Genomic DNA, 20,530 nt, shown 5'->3' with positions numbered 1-20,530 from the left:
AATAATACCTATCATAGTAAATTGTTCACAGTAATCGCTATACATAGTAATCGCTACCACAGTAATCGCTATATATAATAATACATATAACAGTAAATCGTGACAAACTGGAGCGATTTACGTACCTCGGTCATACTTTTCTTCTCTTCATCCCCTCCCTTCATCCTATGCCTTTCTTGTTGCTCCATCATTCACTCTTTCTCCTCCCTCCTTTGCCTTCCTTGTTCATCATTCATTCTCTCATCCTCCTCTGCCTTTCTTGTTGTTCCTTCGCTCCATCACTTTCCTCTTATGCTTTTCTACTTCTTCCTTCCTTCGCCTCCCTCCTCTGCTTTTCTACTTCTTCCTTCCTTTTCCTTTTCTTCTCTTCCTCCTCTTGCTTTTTCCTTTCCTTTTTCTTCTCTTCCTCTTCTTGCTTCTTCTTTTATCTTTTCTTATCTTCTTCGTCCTCCTCATTCCTTCTCTTCCTCATCCTCCTCCTTTATTTTTTGTTTATTCTCTTCCTCGTCCTCCTTCTCCTTCCTTTGCCTTTCCTTCTCTTCCTTGTCCTCATTCTCCTTCCTTTGTCTTTCATTCTCTTCCTCGTCCATCTTCTTCTTCCTTTGCCTTTCCTTCTCTTTCTCGTCTTCCTTCTCCTTTCTTTGCCTTTCCTTATCTTCCTCATCCTGATGCTTCTTCCTTTGCCTTTCCTTCTCTTCCTCCTTATTCTTCAATTGTCTTTCCTTCTCTTCCACCTTCTCCTTATTTTTTCTTTGTCTTTCCCTCTCCTCCTCCCCCTTCTTCTTCTTCAATTGCCTTTCCTTCTCTTTCTCCTTATTCTTTGTTTGCATTTCCCTCTCCTCCTCCTCCTCCTTCATTTGTCTTTTCTTCCTTTGCTTTTCATTCTCCTCCTCCTTCTTCGTTTGCTTTTTCTTCTCTTCGCCATTATTCTTCTTCTTCTTCATCTTTTGTTCTTCCTCATCCTTCTTCCTATGTTCTTTAGCCTCAATATCTAATGGATAATGCTTCGCATTAAACAATTCTAATGCTTTGTCCCTGTCTTTATCATTCTCAATCTTCATTATATTTTGATACCTTTTATAACGCTTATATATGGGACTGGCAGATAATTTCAGTAATAGTCATTTCATCGAACGACGGAGGCTTTCTTGTCTTATGAGCTTTAGTCATTGCTAACTTGCACAACACATAAATTTAACTGCATCATTATATGTTACAACCGTCTCCCCAAGTACATAATATTACAAATTATCTTATTCGTTAAACAATCACTGACATTATAAATCGTCGCAATATTTAGCTTCATAAGTAAACATTGTTGTAAGATTTAGCAAACTTAAGTACAAATTGAGGTAATTTCATAAATACACATCGCTACTGCTTTAAATGTATAAATCGTTGCTGCTTCAAACTTACAAATCGTTGTAGAAATCGCACCTTCATAAGTACATATCGTTGTAACGTTTGGGCTTCATAAGTAAACATTGTTGTACGATTTAACAAACTTAAGTACAAATCATGGTAACTTCATAAATCATAAATACACATCGCTACTACTTCAAACGTATAAATCGTTGTTGCATCGAACATACAAATCGCTACTGCATTAAATGTATAAATCATTGTTGCATTTCAATGTACAAATCATTGTAGAAATTTAACCTTCATAAGTACATATCATTGTAATGTTTGGCCTTCATAAGAACAAATCGTGCTAACTGTTTTTTGATGCCTAGAAGGTGGATAAATACAAATCGATTTGTTTCAGTATGAAAATAGATGTTATTTAGCATGAATAATACAACCAGTTGTAAGATTTAACATTCAGATTTACAAATCGATTTGTTTACATAACGAAATGCCATGAGTTTTGGTAATCCGACAGTGAAGGAGAAACACCCAGAAGGTAGATGCAGCCGAGGGTGGCAACGATGCTCCCACTGTGCAAACGATGACAAATGGTGCTCCGACGACAGCAGATGACGACAAAGAGTGCTTTGACGACAGCAAACGACGACAAAGGGTACGTCATCAGAGGGAGCGCCTGTTACAGCAAATGGTGCAAATGTTTACTGCTTAGGGTGAAAACAAAACGTTTGGACTTTAAAGAGTTAACATCATCCTCCATTTTTCCGCATGGAGGGCATTTTTGTCTTTTTCTAAAATCGGCGTTTCACTTTTCTAGATGGAGGATCTCGAACCGTCATTTCACTTTTCTAGATGGACATTTTTGTCCTTTTCTCGAACCGTCATTTCACTTTTCTAGATGGACATTTTTGTCCTTTTCTCGAACCGTCATTTCATGGAGGGAATGGCGAGAAATTGTACTTAAGTCTTTGCAACCGCACCGAACTCCCACACTAAGTGATGCCGACACACACGGGGATACGAGCCCCACGTGCTTATATACGTGGTGCTCATTCGGACCCCCGAATACGGAACGTTTGCTACAATGCATCTTCGGGGAAGAACATATAACCTGCTTTTCTCTCTCTCTCTCTCGTTTTCACGAGCACACATCCCCTTCTCCCCTGCGTCTTCCCTCACCTTCATCTTCTTCTCCCTCTCCTGTTTCTTCTCCACTGAGTCATCTTGTACCTGAGATCGAAGCCACCGAACCACCCTGGTGTGAAGCTTTTTAACACCAACATTTTTTCCTTCTCCACGGTTCATGCAAGGAGGCCGGATTTATGCAGCCCAGCCATCCTTGAAGGGCATTCTTGCAGAGGATTTGCAGTGTTGGTGGAGTATTTGGTCGAAACCCAGGTAGGTTCTTGCCTTCCACTCCTTAGGTAGTATCCGGTGTAGGTTATATCATGATAGATTGGGGTTTAGCATGCTGCAAATAGAGGGTTTTCCGGAAATAGGGTATAACCCTCATCTTGATTTGCAATTTTTTTTCTTGAGTCTATATGTGCAGTGGCCTATTCTGTAGATGTGTAGCAGTTTAATTGTTTTGATTTTTGCTTTGATGTTGTAATCGAAATATTGTTATCATTCTGTTTTTTATGCATGTTTTCAACACAGAAAATTTGTGTGTTGGTATCTGTTTTTGATGTAGGTTTTCAGCACAGAAAAATTGTGTTAGTATCTGTTTTTTATGTATGTTTTCAGCACAGAAAAAATCTGTGTATGTGTTAGTATATATATGATTTCAGCACAAAAAAATTGTGTGTGTTAGTATCTGTTTTTGGATGTATGATTTCAGCACAGAAAATCCGTGTTTGTATTACGTTGAATTTTATCAGAAATTCCTGTTTTGGAATTATTTTTAGCATGTTGATTTAACCATGTAAGTGCAGAGATTCTCTGCATTTCAATTCCTGTTTTGAAATGATTTTTAGCATGCTGATTTAGCCATGTATGTACCGAGTTTTCAAGTGCCGGTTGCACAACTGCTGTGTCGCACGACTGAAACAAGCATGCCCTAAAAGGCCAAAAAGAGAAGGAAAATGCTACAGAAACAAACTTGATGCATTAAAGATGATTACAAGGACAACTCCAATAACATTTATTTTCATGATAGCACCATTTGAGATTATGCCTAGTAAGCACTAAATTTAGTTGCACGAAATGTGTATAGCCATTTGGATCGTGTCCTCAGTAGGCCCACCACTATCATCTGCAGACATCCACAAATCATCAGAAAGCACTGTTGGCTGAGCCACTGATACACCTTCTCCCACATTAAAACTCCATCTGTTACCAGCCACCAGCCACAAGAAGAACCATGACAAGCAGTTCCTTCCTCACATGTATGGCGGTAGATGATCTTCAGATCAGTATTTAGATGACCCAAAACCATGCCACCACCGAACCAGCTGCTAATCCAATAACCAAAAATAAGACTAGTACAATCCCGGCCGCCTCAGCTTCGTGTATCTGAACAGCCTTTGGTGCAAGAATCATCAAGACACTTGTGAAGTAACCGTTTGTTAATCCAAGCAGGCATGTTAGCAGTGTCACTGGAATCTCAGTTCGGAAGAACTTAGGCCCATGCAAGCATGCCAAAAATAGAGGATAGAAAAGCAACCTTGCAACCGAAGCTCCAACTGCAATATTTGCATTCTGGATCACATACACTGCTGTCAAAGACTTGCCAACCAGATCAAACACATTATATGCTGTAATAAGGAGGATGGAGTACCAGTCCTTCAATAGCTCAGAGTGCACATCTTCCGTAATATATCCTGGGAATATAGACAGTGTCACAACATAGATGAGGAGGATACCAAATCCATGCCATTTAACTCTCCCCACAATGTGCCGCAGGTTTGAGCCCCAAGAAGTCTTGGGGTCGGAACCTTTTTCCATTTTCTCCACATCCTCTGACTGAAGTACAGCCTGCAATTTAAGATCCTTGTAGTAATGAATAACAGGAAGCCTATCCACTAGGTTGTAGCAAACTATGCATACGAACATCATAACAATGCTGAGACCAAAGTACAGATCTGAACTTTTTCTTAGACCATGTGCATCTTGTGTAAACATTGCTTTGGTTATGATCCTCATAGCCGAGACAAGCACCGCTGTTATCAATATTCAAAAGCATCAGCAAAACAAGCAACTGAGCAGCCTTACAATCATTTCCTTCAGATAAATGAATTTAATTGAAAAATGTACTCCCAATTCCAACAACCATAACAAAACAAAGAAAAGCTATGTAACACGGACTCTTCTAACAGGGCACCTCACCCGTATCCTTCTTTTGTGTTAGGTGAAGTTAACAACATTAAGGTCCATTCTTATCCAAAAGTAGATTCAGTTAACCCTAATCAAGTTCATTTTTCTATAATATTACATATATAAATACATAAATGCACACACATTAAAACTGTTGAAAATTATATATATATATATATATATATATATATATATATATATATATATATATATATATATATATATATATATATATATATATATATACCCTCGCACTCTGCACCCAAGTTTTTTTAAAGTGCCTCATCGCTACAGCCGTACCAGCACCCGCACCTGCATCCGCACTCGCACTTACGTGACATAGAAGAAAAGGTATCTAGGACGATACATCCTTTTTTTATAGGAGTGAATATGATTTCATTGAGTTGCCACAATTTTTAGGTGTTTGCTTCATGAAGTACTTGGACACTGCCGACACATATAAGGCAGATAATCATGCAGCCAAGGAGTAAAATATGACAAGTATCCAAACTACAGGCAATGGAACACCTCTTTCCAATGCCAGCTCGTTAGCATAGAGAAGAATCAAACTAAAAGTTATGAAATTTATACGTATGGCAAACCATGCTGAACGGGACAACCAGTATCAGAATAAGTTGAATGCGTATGGCTAACATATACAAATGTTTTCTACTTGTACAGTTAGAGCCACCGGAGAGGTCTCACCTTCAGAAACATCCATCAAACAAATCAAACAGGAAAAGGGTGACATGTTGCTGAAATGCAAAAAGGAAAATGGAAAATTGAGGCAACTAAGATTCCATTAATGCTTTTCCACTAGTATATCACAAAGAGCGAATGCTTTTCTTTTCTTTTTCTTTTTCTTTTTCTTTTTTTCCTTTCGATGAGAATGCTGGGGGAGTATGCCCCCGTCATTATTATTATTATTAAGGACTATGCACAACTGTACAAGGGCTACAACAAATGTATCTACCGCAAAAAGCGCCTACAAAAAACCAAAAGAAAGTTCAAAGAGGGTGCCCGGCCTCCTACTTAGCATGTTCGCCGTGTTTCATTTTGCGGAGAGAACAAACCTCCAACGCCGGATTGTGGCTCAAAGACACAAAGGGGTCGTCGCATAGAACATATCCAATCAAAGGTTCTCGGCTAACTGGTCGCGAGAAGAGAGTGTCGAAGTAATTACACACATGAACCTCCCTAAAATTCCATATGGCAAGGAGTCGCCCATGCAGATTCGCTAAAACTGAGGGGAAGCTGACCAACAAATGCAGATTCGTTGAGACACGCAGCAAAGGAAAAGGGGAAAAAGGGGGATGGGGGAGAGAAAGGAAAAAGATAGCATCCATCCAACAATTTGCCTCACGGAACAACAGCCTTGTATTAATTTTTCCATGAGATGAGATTGAGAATAAGATACCCCGAGAGAGAGAGAGAGAGAGAGCAAATGAAGAAGGAGAAGGAGAAGAGATACGAACCAGAAGCAGCGGTGCCGGCAACAACGGCCTGCATGTATCTTGGGGGAAGTTCGCCAGCGGAACCGATGAGGCTGCCCTGGACGAGAGCGTCGGCGACCCCGGAGAGGGCGATGGCGGCGATGGTGACGTAGTAACCATCATAGAGGCGGGGCCTACCCTTGAGGTAGAAGGCGTCCATGAGGGGAACCACGAGCAGAGAAGTCAAGAAGAGGGAGAGGCCGGCGTTGATCCTGAGGGAAGCCGTGGATTTGCGGGTGAAGAAAGCGATGATGAGGAGGAGGAAAACGAGGCAGACCAGCATGTAGGTGACGGCGAAAACGCGGTCGATGCTGACTCCCGGATACAGGTAGGTGAAGTAATCGACGGCGGTGATGAAGGCGTTCCATGGGAGGAGGAAGCCCGCGCCCAGGATGAAGTAGGAGATGTAGGCCAGCTGGAACGAATCCTCGGGGATTTGGCCCTTGGGGTTGAGAGGCAGCGTCTCCACCTCGTCAGCCTTGCTGCTGGGACCGTCGGAGAAGCCCATCGCGATCTCCCTTGCCTGCCTGCCTGCGCGCGCCTTCGTTGTAGTCACTGCAATCAATCAGCCTCTTTAAGCAAGCGCATTTGCCCTTCCTCCTCTCCATAAATACAGCTTCGGAAAATGGAAACGGATGGGTTGACAAAAAAGATGTTTGACTGTTTTAATAATATTAATTTTGAGTAAAAAATTGACGAATAATTGAAGCCATAAGCATGTCCAAGGCCTTGGAAATATTTGGGTATCTTTTAGCTTCTTTTTTTATGGGGTTAAAAACAAAAACATACTCCTAATAAATAATAAATAAAACCAAGTATATAATAAATGTCATGGTAGCAATCAAATGAAGTTTTAGTAGTACTGTGAGAAAACTAACATACTCATCATTCATGTATTTGTTTCACTCCCTTTTCTTTTCTTTTCTTTTTTTTTTCTTCAGTAGAACCCATAATCAACAATGAAATTGAATGGTTTTCTTTCTAAATCGAAAGAGAGAGATTGCAGTTGAAAATAAAGAGAAGGATTGAGAACCATTGCTGAAAGAGGTAAAACTGGTCTAAAGGAATGTTTGTTTTGGCAATCTTTGGATATTATGAAAATTCTCAAGTAAATCTTAGCCTCTGGCCCCAAAGGAATTTGGAGTGGTGGGATGGAGGCCTAAGCCACTAGGCAGGCTGCCTAGGGTCTAGGTTCAAATTCCTGAGTGTCATCCCCTGTGCAAGCTGAAGCATGACAACTCCATCACAGCAAGGGGTAAGCCCCCAAAGTAAGTACGGCAGGTAGAGCCAGCGTGCTTAGGTCTCTAATCCTGGGAGAGGTTTGTCCGTATAAATATTAAAAAATAGCCTTTTAGGTTATATTTGAGCAGTTGAAATATTTTCAATATTCTATTAAGAGTATTATTCAATGAAATTTAAAATGTTCATCTACAACAGAATATTGTTGGACATTATGGGTTATGGCTTAAGGGTCCAACCCACGATGTGACCGGTTTGGCAGCCATTAGTGAGTCACATTAGTTGTTGGGGTTAGTGGGTGAGAGTTACGTGAATGTGGAGAGACCACGCTCACGTAACTGCCTTATTCTCCCATTATATAAAAGGGTTAGGAGGCCATGAAGATAATGAATGATTAATAGCAATTATCCTGCCAAAACAATTTCACATTCTGATATCGTGGAAGGGTCCTGCTCACCGTCGACCTAAGGCCTGGGCTCATTGTGGGCGTTGACCGGTTGAGGAGAATGTCGAATTCCCTACACGTAGTTACGATCCATGACGAATTCAGGTACGCTTCATACGTTTTGTTTCACAAGATTTGTCAATATTGGGTTATGGGCCTACGCCACGCATTTCCGCTACGCATGGCCGTGTAGGACCTTTTCAACATTTTTTGTGACTATTGTCGTTGTTTGGTGACTGTAACAGATTGAGCATGTCTAGCTCATATGTATTCAGAAACACAGTTGCCAGACACCCCCCCCTCCCTTTTCGATAGACTGTCGTCGTGGGGTGGCAGCCTTCATCGGTGACAACGCCTTTTTGTCGGTGATCGTTTGTCATCGTGGGGCGATGACGGTTGCCGAAGTATGAAAACTGTCATTGTGGGGTGATAGCTCTCCCGGCAGGAGGCTGAGAGTTAAATATGCATCGTTGGGTAGCAGGAAAACTCTGTCGACGTCGAGATCTTAGTGAGATGTCGTCGGAGGAAGGGGGTTTTTGTCAGACCGCTGGATTGCGGGCGGAGTGTGGCAAACCCCTTACCTCTTGTGCTGCTCGTCGGGAAAAAGCGGGGTTAAAAACCCCATTTTCATCAAAACCCCTCAGCCATCGGGTTGGGGGTTTTGGTCGATAGGCTTTTTCCGGAGAGCTGCAGGTGGTAGTGGTGGCCTTGTCGGCGCCACGGGCAGCCCAACGGCATCACCGGTTTACCGACCGCTCCGGCGATAACAACAAAAAATTGTATCCCTTACCTGTCGTCGGGGGTGGGTTCGTCGGGGGTGGGTTCGTCGGGTTGATCACCGTGGGGCAATTTGCCAACATGGGCAGTCGGCGGCGGCCTTGCTGGCGTCGCTGGGGTGTCGCTGGTGGTATTGGTACTCCTCTGAAGCACAAGCTGTTGCCACCATATGGGTCAGTCGAAGACGGGGGGCTGTCGTCGGATGGACGTCGTCGAGGGAGGTGACCTTCGTCGGCTGGGCACCGACGTTGGTCGTCGTGCGGCGACGTGGGTTGTCGTGGGGCGACGAAGGGTTTTCTCAGAGGAGAAACCCTTTCGATTTCTCTGAAAATCGCAAACCCAAAACCATTGGGTTTTCTGTTTTTTGTTTTAACTGGGGTACCGGATCGGGTCCGACGAGGTGACCCGGTGACAGGTCCAATCCAAACCCATTTGGGTGGATAGGGTCTGCCATTTATTCTTGGATCTGACCCAGACCCATAATGGTTCCGGGTCTGGGTCTAATCCAGAAAGATCTGGGTCCCTCTCAAAAGAAATTATTTCTCTGGTCAAAACAAAATAAATGGTTTGCATAATCAAACAAGGTCTTGTTATAGCTGGACTGCCTAAGCGACACCCAATCAAAGCTCATGAAATATAGATTGTGAAAGCTTGGGCATGCTTTACCTGAGAAGCTTGAGCTTGATTGCTTATTAGACTCTTCAGAAGATTCATAATCGTTGGATCAAACAAGATGGTTTGGACTGGTTACAGCTGCACTATTTTATCGATGGATTTTGAGTTCAATTTCTATACGAGGGCATCTCTTACTTGATTATAAAAAAATAAAAAAATTTGTTTACGATTTCATTATGTCCAGCCATTATACACACAGTGTTGAGAACCTATAAAATGAAATATGCAAAATGTTTTTTTTATTATTATTTATTCAAATCCTGCTCATATAGATGTGATCTACGTGCTTGATTTCATAGAGGTCAGCTGTTGGATTATTCAATTCCAACATGTAGGCAGGCTTTTATAGAGTTCAAAAAATCACAGCCAAAACACACTGTAAATTTCAAGTTTGCTGAGTCAAATATGTTTGACTGAATCTAAATTGGTTAACTGGATCCATTTGGATCCAGTATAGTTCAGCTGGTTCCATTCAGGAATCCACTATGAGTGACTATGTAATTTGGTTAACTGGATCTTATCCAGTCAAATTGGTTCGATCAGGAATCTAATATGATTGACTGAATCAAATTTGGTTAATTGGATCCAATTTTCATAACTACAAGTTCATTTTGTGAGGGACTGCAGGGGCAACAATTTTGACACTTGTCCTGTTGAGTAGCAATGCTAGGACGCAGCAGCGCACCCATTAAGGCACTCACACGAGGTACCCACGCAGCTCTCCACACCACGAGGGGGAGGACGCACTGGTTGAGGCACTTGGCGTACCCACTCTTTCAGTTGCTGGCCTGTGTGAACGAGCTGCCCAGAAGCAGCAGCAGCACCAAGCAGGTCACCACCCACCTTTTAACATGCCTGATGCCCATGTTGATCGTGATGATGATAAAGTTAATTGCATGTGATGTTGCTGCAAAGTAGTGATGGTGGAACGGATTTATATAGATGAGTTTGTTATTTGTGATAATTGCAGTTGGATGATTAAGGCTGCTACCAGCCACAGGATCCAACAATCGATGATTGCAAAGATGTCAATTACGCAAAAATAAGGGAGAGAGAGAGAGAGAGGGTAATGCAAGATTTTAATGAGCGAAGTTGTTGGCTGATAGATAGGAGGCAAGCCGAGAGGCGCTAATTATTATATATATATATATATATATATATATATGAATGGATCGGAAGATATAAACAATTGAACATGTCAAATGCGCATGGCACGGTAGGAAGAGGAAAACTTAACCATAAGATCCACGAGTAATGCAAGAGTTTAATGAGCGGAGTTGTTGGCTGTCAGAGTGGAGGCAGGCAAAGAGCTAGTTATTATGTTCAGAAGATTGCAGTTGATTCTGCTGCTTCTTCAGATCGTCTACCTGATGGTGGGAAAATCGTGCAAGAGGTATGTGTTGGCTTGATGTACGATGGTAGCATGGCATGTGATAAGCAACGGTATCGTCGTTGGTGCGACTGTGTGTGGCATTTCAAACAGGGAGCATTATTTGGTTAAATAGTGCTACTGCTAGTAGATCATAGGATATTGTTGTCTTTGGAAATTTGGTTAAGGACCTCTCAACTTGGATGAGTTTTCATGCGTAGCGTTTGAATGCTTTAGGTGAGTGTGGGTTAAGACTAATTTTTTTAAAGATCACCTTAGGTGGTTCCAACCGAGTATAGTGACTCAGGGCTAGGCGAGATAATGCCTAGGAGCCGACGAACGAGTGAGTGATGCTCTTCACTACGACGTGCAATCATCAACTTGAGGGCGAAAGACCTTATCCCTTTGGTGGCAAGGTTATGCTGGAGGCATGCTCATGGGGTCATGATACACTCTATAGCATGCAATACTAAGACATCCGTGTGATGTTTGGAGGTGTTAGCTAATATGGGATGGCTATGCACGTATGTGGCATGGACCAGGTAGAAAATGCATTTGGAAATACGCTTTATCAGCTTTCGCTAGACAGTTGTGCAGGGGTTGTATGCAGGGCCAATGAAATAACTTGACACATAAAAAAATGTTGGTGCATGGCTTTTGGCTGTTAGGCTTGCCCGTAACACCCCAAGATTTTGAAACTGAAAGTGTCAGTAAAAAAAAAAAATTGTCAGTGAAAACATTTTTCGACATATTGGATCCAACAACCTTAGGTGAGTTACGTCAGACGAATACACTAGCACTGGATTTTAATAAATACGGAAACATCTCTTTATAAGATTCTCATTATAGCATATAAAAGTTCATAAAACAAGATAACAAATGAATCCAACTTAAAAACTCAGTTTTTGGAGAAGAGAAATGGAGTGACTTCCATGCTCCGTCACAACTCCCTGTCATCGCCCCGGTGGTTCATTAAATTCCTGTAATTGTATTACAATGACACCCCAGTAGGAATACAATGACCAAACATATGTATACAAGAATAAGCATATATGAAGTATCATCATTTTCAAACAGTCACAGTGAAAATTGTAAAACCACTGAAAATATTTTTGAGGTATGCATGATCAAGAATGTTATGCATGACTAACCGTGCAACAGAGTATACATATATGATGTCTTAAGATTCTTTCATTTAGGTGTTCTTTCTTAAATGATGCATGCAATATTTTTATCAAAATGCACAATATGCTCTTGTTCTTCTTGTTAATAGTCTCTATGGGTACGACAGACAAAATCAGAATTGGAGACACAACTAAGGGGTACATTCAAGCAAATTGTATACACAACTAAGGGGTACATTCAAGCAAATTGTATTCTTACCTTAGTTATTTACATCCATTTTGGCCTTGGGTGAGGGACGAAACCTATTGAGAGAGAAACCCCAACACCCTAAATCTAGTATACCAGTCTTTTATTCAGTTGAAGCCCACCCCGCAACACTGGTAGTAGTTATCCCCTATCTTCGTGGTTGGGAAAGCAACCCTTTGTACTTTATAATACCCCATGAAGCCAGATGTACTCCTTACTCTTTCATTGTAAGTCACACAAGAATTAACATTCACATTCTTAATTAGTTCACTCACTCTCATGACACGGGTACTTAACATAATTTCAGATTTTACAATGGCCTCCATTGGGCACAAGGACGCATGATTTTTCTTTAACTTTTCATACAGTCAATGGCCACCACTTTGGGGCATACATATTACAAATTTCTTTTCAAAGATTCAGAATAGATATGGTGTTTCACATACCAACTTTTTTTGCATTTATTATATTTTCTCCTTTATTCAAAAATGTATTCTTTCATAAAGAAAAAATATTATTTTTCACATATTTTAAAGTTTTTCACCATAAGGTACAAAATAAAGCTAATAAGCCGTTTCAAAATCATTTAGGCATCCTAATGGAATCTTATTACACCAAAACATAATTTAGATTAAAATTCCATTTATAAACCATCACTATTTTTGAAACTCATCAAATCTAGCACTTCATTTATAAACGGTTTCATTTGCTAAGCCAATGGATTCAAAACATATAGCAAAAAATTGAGTAAGTTCACAACATGAAATATACTTTTGACTCATTTTCATAAACAAATACTTAAACTGCAGACTTCAAGTCTTTATGCATATTTTTTTTCTAAGAACAATCACACGGCCTGTAGGTTCCAACTTGCCGATTTTTGTCATACATGAAATTATTATTTTTTAAAGCACACGGCCTGTAGGTTCCAAATTTCCGACTTTGTTGTAAATGTATTTTTATTCCAAAAACAAACACATGGTAAATTGCCTATTTTTATTACACATGATTTTTTTTCTATATAAAGTCATTTAAAAAAAATGAATATGCCAAAACAATAAATCAGATGTGACACTTTTCATATTCACATAAGTGTCCAGACCATAAGTAAGTTCCTTTTACCAGAACGGTTATGCACACACCTACAACCGAATCTAAATACAGATTTCTTTTTTTGAAGAAGAAGAAGAACACCGCATATCATTTGCAATCAATCTTTTAATTCTAGTCAAGAATCTAACATTGTATATCTTATGTCAGTCATGGTTGTAGTAGTTAAAATAAAATTCCAGAATTTTCATGTCAGAAAAATTGTCAATCACAGATCGCAATTCTACACGGTCAATACGAATGCAAATTTTTGAAAAATCCACAATATGGCAAAAACTATAAACATGGCTGAATGAAAAATACTGAATTAAATAAAATTTCTAAATTCCCATGTCATAGAAAAATCGTCGATCACATATTGCAATATAACACAGTCAATACAAATGCAAGTTTCTGGAAAAACCAAAATATGGCAAAAACGTTAAACAAGACTGATGAATAATACTGAATTTCAAAAATTCTTATCATGAACAAAATTAAGTATGCACAGCCTATAGTAATACACATAACAATAAAGCTTCCTTATCCATATCACGTTAATTGGGCACTAGAGGTTGGCTACTAACTCAACTAACGCCAACTTGCTAGAGCACAAGAGAGGGACACGTAGAGGAATACGAAAATCGTGTAGGCTCTCTTGGCCTTTTATAGAGAGAAAAAATAATGGTTACACAAGTTGGTTAAGGAGTTTCAATTCCCAAAGGTCACTTTAGGGTAGTGGGCTGCTATGACTTAATGAGAGAGAGATGGGTTTCAAGAAAATTTCTGAGTCTTAAATCTTTTTTTTTTCCATCCTATGTTTTGTAACCTCCCCCATTCACGTGAATGGGGGGTGTTATACATCCTCCCTTTGGCTGCTGTAACTCCAGCCCACCTTTTTCCACACAATACGTTTTTTAGATTTACCCCATCACCTTCTTATCTCTTTTTCTTTCTCTATCTTACTTAACCAATGTAACTCCATTTCACATTCACGTAATAGAGAAGGTGGGTTCAGCCCACTTCTTCCAATTAGTGTACTTTTACAAAACGTTTTTTTTTTCTTCACTCTTACTTACCACTATTTTTTTTCCACTTTCACTATTGTAAGTTTGTAACCTACCTTCCCATTTACTTAAATGGGAGTGAGTGGTTCTGCCGACTCTTGCCTCTTAATGCCACTCTTAACACAAAAACGTGTTTTTTTGCTATTTCATCTTATCATATTATTTTGATTATGTTATTTATTTTTCTCAAGTGGGGTTCCACTTAAAGAGAATGTCCCGCTCTTTAACGTCATTATCTCCCTCTTACTTTATTAGTCCACATATATATGTTACTAAGTGTGTACTATATAATTATTTTATTTCTTATGAAATCCATATCATATATTTACAATGTAATTATTTCATATAAAATTCATCTCATAGATTAAATCTTATTCTAATACTTCTTTCATTTTATTTTACCTCCTTAAGTTCTGGATCCATGTTGGGTTCAGTCTCATGCATCTCGATCCCTACACCTACCAAAATCAATTTGGATTTCAAATCTTTGAGATCCAGATCCAATTTGGATCCTTTTGATACCTAGATCCAATTATCATAATTCAACCCTTATACATTTTTTTTCTTGTACATCCTTCATTGTAAACTTTGGATATTGTCTAATAACTAGATCTAGGTACTAGATCCATTTTCCATACTAATGGGCTTCAGATATTTTTGGTACTGCACCCAGATCCGAATCCCAGTAGTTTTGAATCCACAAATTTACATTTTTAAATACATTATTCTTTCACAATTTATTTTTATAAAACTTAAAATTTTCTCAAAAATTTGCAGGTCTTACATCCCACTTTAAAAAAAAATCGTTCGCAAAATTTAAGTTATGATTACGTATCAAATAATTCAGGGTATTTTGCTTTTATCTCTTCCTCTGTTCCCACATGCATTGTTCAATCCCGTGGTGTTTTCATCACACTTTTGTCAATTGAATAGTCTTCTTCCTCAATACTTGTTCGCATTGGTCGACAATCTCAATAGGTTGCTCCTCGATTATGAGTTCCTTCTCTATTTCAAGATTCTCATATTGAATGATATGTGTCAGGTTTGGCAAGTATTTTCGTAGCATAAACACATGAAATACATTGTGAATGTTGGTAAACTTAGAAGAAAGTATCACTTTATACGTTGTTCCTCCGATTTTCTCAAGAATTTCAAAGGGTCCTACATATATTGGACTAAGCTAACCCTTTTTACCAAAACGGAATACACTCTTTGTTGGTGAAACATTGATGAACACATGATCTCCTATCTCAAATATCAGTTCTCGTCGCCTTTGATCCGCATAACTCTTTTAACGATTCTGAGTTGTCAAGAGTCTCTTTCTAATTAATTATACCTAAATCGTATAGTGTTTAAATACAATTGAGGATTCTATAGTCTGATTGCCAACTTCGCTCTAACAAACCGGAGATCTGTAGGGTTGCTCATACAAAGCTTCATACGGAGTCATACCAATACTCGAATGAAAACTATTGTTATAAGCAAATTTTGCTAACTTCAAGTGTTTACTCTATTCCCCTTTTCAATCCAGAGCACAAGCTCTTAACATATCCTCGAATGTTTGGATTGTCCTTTTTGATTGAGGGTAAAAAGTGGTTTTGAACTTAAATTTCATTCCCAATGCCTTCTGCAACTGTCCTCAAAATTTCAAAGTAAATCTCATATCTCTATCGAAAATGATTGACAATAGAATTATGTGCAGTCGGACAATTTCATCTATGTACAAGTTTGCAAGACTTTCTAAATTTTGGTTCATTTTGAATAGTAGAAAGTGTCCTGACTTAGTTAGACAATCAACAATGACCCGGATTGCATCGTACTGATGCCTGGTCTTGGGTAGACCTATTATAAAATCCATAGTAATGTCCTCCCACTTTCACTAAAGTACCTTCATAGTTTGTATCGTGCCTCCAGGCTTTTGATGTTCAATCTTAATCTGTTGGCATACTAAATATTTTGAAACATACTCAGCAATTTTGTGTTTCACTCCATTCCACCAAAAATTATGCTACAAATCTTTATACATTTTTTTTACTTCTAGGATGAAGTAAACTTGGATATGTGGGCATCATCTAACAATTTTTTTCTCAATTGTGGGCCTTTAGGTACCCATAACCTTTGACCAAACCAAATACTATCATCTTCTTCTAAGTGTAGTGCTGCTTGATTTGGTTAACAAGCTAGTATCATTTTGGAAAAACTTGGGTCATCTTTTTGTTGACCAATGATTCGATCAACAAGATCAGTTCGGATCGCTACATTGGCTAATGTGATTTTCTGAGTGTCGGAATGGAATGGCTTTCAAGCAATAAAAGCTTTCAGAAGTCCCCACTAGTTACTTATAACGCAAGCTAAGCTCTCTGCCTTTCTGCTCAAAGCGTCAGCTACAACATTAGCTTTTCCTGGGTGATAGGCTATGGAAAAATCATAATCTTTCAAAAATTCCAACCACCTTCGTTGTCTCATATTCAACTCCTTTTATGAAAAAATGTATTTTAAACTTTTATTATCAGAGAATACCTTAAATTGCTCTCCATATAAATAATGTTGTCAGATTTTGAGGGTGAAAACTACTGCCGCTAATTTTAGGTCATGGGTAGGGTAATTATGCGCGTGTACCTTCAATTGACGAGATGTGTATATGATTACCTTACCATGCTGCATTAGAACACATTCGAGGCTTGTTCAAGAGGCATCACTATATATCACAAAGCCTTCATGTTCTGATGGAAATGTAAGCATTGGGGTTGTACCGTACCTCATGTACGGTTTCCCACCAACTTTTGGCATCCTCCTTGAGGCGGTACGTACCAAAAGTTACCTTTTTGTCTTCAAGAACCTCCAATATTTTTAAAATTTCTCTTAACGAACAAATTCATTCTTTTGCGACATCAGGGTCTTTCTTTACCATGAAGGATGGGGGATCCATGCCTATAAAACATTTATATTTTGATCTGTGATTTTCTCCATTCTGACCATTGCGGTTACCATTGCCCCTATTTTCAGCAAGGTTTTGGCATGTCTAAGTTAACGTATTGAGAGATCATATTAGGAAGTCTCTTTGCGTGGCCCAACCTTGGGGCTGTCGACTGGCCATCTAATAAAGAAAAATTTTGTAAGTTCTACGCTTTAGTTATCACTTCCCCTAGGTTCCTAGTTGTAACATCAACTATTAATTGTATCAACTATCACAATTAACATAAAAACTTACTTATCGAGCATCGTCGAGTCGTTGAACGTGTTGAAAGCCAAACTTTTCCTTCCCGCTCTGATACTAAATTATAACACCCCAAGATTTTGAACACAAAAAAATCAGTCAAAAACATTTTTCATCAGTGAAAACATTTTTCAACATATTGGATCCAACAACCTTAGGCGAGTTACATTAGACAAATACGCTAGCATTGGATTTTAATAAATGTGGAAACATCTCTTTATAAAATTCTCATTGTAGCATATAAAAGTTCATAAAACAAGATAACAAACTTATCCAAATTAAAAATTCAGTTTTCAGAAAAGGAAAATGGAGTGGCTTCCAGGCTCCGTCACAGCTCCATGTCATTGCACCGGTGGTTCATTCAGTTTTTGTAATTGTGTATAGGGTCAAAACAACACCCAGTAGGAATATAATGACCAAGCATATGTATACAACAGTAAGCATGTATGAAGCATCGTCATTTTCAAATAGACAGTGAAAATTGTAAAACCACTAAAAACATTTTAAAGGTATACATGATCAAGAATGTTATGCATGACTAACAGTGCAACAGAGTATACATATATGACATAAGTGTCTTAAAATTCTTTTATTTAGGTGTTCTTTCTTAAATGATGCATGCAATACTTTTATTAGAATGCACAATACACTCTTGTTCCTCTTGTTAATAGTCTTTGTAGTTACGACACAGATAAAATCAGAATTAGAGATACAATCAAGGGGTACATTCAAGCAATTTATGTCTTATTACCTTGGTTATGTACATCCATTCTGGCCATAGGTGAGGGACGAAACTTATCGAGAGAGAAACCCCAACACCCTCAACCTGGTATACCAATCTTTTCTTCAGCTGAAACCTTATTCACTACCATCCCGCGACATTGGTGGTAGCTATCTTCTATCTCCATAATTGAAGAAGCAATCCTTTGTGCTTTATAATACCCCACAGAGCCAGACGTACCGCTAACTCTCTCATTATAAGCCACACGAAAATTAACATTCACATTCTTAATTAGTTAACTTTTATGACATATACTTAACAGAATTTCAGACTTTACAATGGCCTTCATTGGGCACAAGTATGCATGATTTTCCTTTGACTTTTCAGAAGGCAGTGACCACCACTTTGGGGCATACAAATTATAAATTTCTTTTCAAAGATTCAGAATAGATATGGCATTTCTCATTGCCTTTGCGAGTCAGTTTAGAAATTTCACTCAAGTGTCTCAAAATCACATACTTTCTTTGCATTTATCAAGTAATATCATTCAGTTGAATGTCAAACCTTTTGTATTATTTGAATACATATATTTTTTCCTTTATTGAAAAATGTATTCTTTCACAAAGCAAAAATACTATTCACATATTTTAAAGTTTTTCACCATAAGGCACGAAACAAAGCTAATAAGCCATTTCAAAATCATTTAGGCATCCTAATGGAATCTTGTTACACCAAAACATAATTCAGATTAAAAAATCATTTATAAACCATCACTATTTTCAGAACTTATCAAATTCAGCACTCCATTTATAAACCGATTTCATTTGCTAAGCCAACGGATTCAAAACATATAGCAAAAACCGAGTAAATTCACAACATGAAATATACCTTGGACTCATTTTTGTAACCAAATGCTAATAGGGCAAACTTTAAGTCTTTGTGCATAATTTTTTCTAAGATCACATGGCTTGTAGGTTCCAACTTGTTGACTTTGTCGTAAATGATCTTTTTTTTAAACAAATACACGGTAGATTGCCGATTTTTATTACACATAAAATTCTTTTTTTTTCTATATAAAGTCAATTAAAAAAAACCGTATATGCCAAAATAATAAATTAGATGTGACACTTTTCATATTCACATAAGTGTCCAGACCATAAGTTCCTTTCACCAGAACAGTTATGCACACACCCATAACCGAATCTCAGTATAGATTTCTTTTCTTTTTTTCAAGAGAACATTGCATATCATTTGAATTCAATCTTTTAATTCCAACCAAGAATTTAACATTGTATATCTTATGTCAGTCACAGTTGTAGTAGTTCAAATAAAATTCCAGAAATTTCATGTCATAAAAATTTGTCAATCATAGATCGCAATTCTACACATTCAATACGAATTCAAATTTTCAAAAAATCCACAATATGGCAAAAACTATAAACATGGCTGAATGAAAAATACTAAATTAAATAAAATTTCAAGATTCCCGTGTCATAGAAAAATCGTCAATCACATATTGCAATACAACATGGTTAATACAAATGCAAGTTTATGGAAAAACCACAATATGGAAAAAACGTTAAACAGGTTGATGAATAATACTGAATTTCAAAAATTCCTATCATGAACAAAATTAAGTATGCACAGCCTACGGTAATACACATACACCAGGTCAGAGTACCTACCCCAAGAATAGAGCTTCCTTGTCGATATCACGTTGAATAAGCACTAGAGGTTGGCTACGAACTCAACTAACACCAACTTGCTAGAGTACAAAAGAGAGAAACATAGAGGAATATGAAAACAGTGTAGGCTCTCTCGGTTTTTTATAGAGGAAAAATAGTGGTTACACAACACAAGTTGGTTAATAGGAGTTTCAATTCTCAAAGGTCTCTTTAGGGTAGTGGGCTGCCATGGCTTAATGAGAGAGAGATGGGAGTTTCAAGAAAACTCCTAAGTCTTAAATCTTTTTTTTCCATCCTATGTTTTGTAACCTCCCTCATTCACGTGAATGGGGGTGTTATACAGCCTTCCTTTGGCTATTGTAATTCCAGCCCACTTTTTTCTACACAAGACGTTTTTTGGATTTACCCCATCACCTTCTTATCTCTTTTTTTTTTCTTTTTCTTTTCTCTATCTTAACCAATGTAACTCCATTTCACATTCACGTAAAAGAGAAGGTGGGTTCAGCCCACTTCTTCCAATTAGTGCACTCTTACAAAACGTTTTTTTTTCATCTCTCTTACCATTATTATTATTATTATTATTATTATTATTATTATTATTATTATTATTATTATTTTCTCCACTTTCACTATTGTAACCTCCCCTCCCATTTACGTAAATGGGAGTGAGTGGTTCTGCCCACTCTTGCCTCTTAATGC

General features: G+C 38.3%; 1 protein-coding gene across 1 annotated transcript; it reads right to left on the bottom strand.

Moving 5' to 3' along the window:
* Window positions 1-3,453: 3,453 nt before the first annotated feature.
* LOC149811282 (equilibrative nucleotide transporter 1-like) lies at window positions 3,454-6,756 on the bottom strand. Its single transcript, XM_089992873.1, has 2 exons — window positions 6,159-6,756; window positions 3,454-4,529 (listed from the first exon to the last, which is right to left on the bottom strand). The coding sequence occupies exons 1-2, from the start codon at window positions 6,682-6,684 to the stop codon at window positions 3,787-3,789; spliced, it is 1,269 nt and encodes a 422-aa protein (XP_089848999.1). The 5' UTR covers window positions 6,685-6,756; the 3' UTR covers window positions 3,454-3,786.
* Between the last annotated feature and the right edge of the window lie 13,774 nt (window positions 6,757-20,530).

This window comes from Nuphar pumila, chromosome 17 (genome assembly GCF_984573655.1).
Source record: "Nuphar pumila chromosome 17, dmNupPumi1.hap1.1, whole genome shotgun sequence".
In the NCBI taxonomy this organism is placed as follows: domain Eukaryota; kingdom Viridiplantae; phylum Streptophyta; class Magnoliopsida; order Nymphaeales; family Nymphaeaceae; genus Nuphar; species Nuphar pumila.
This window is presented reverse-complemented; position numbering and strand designations above follow the sequence as displayed.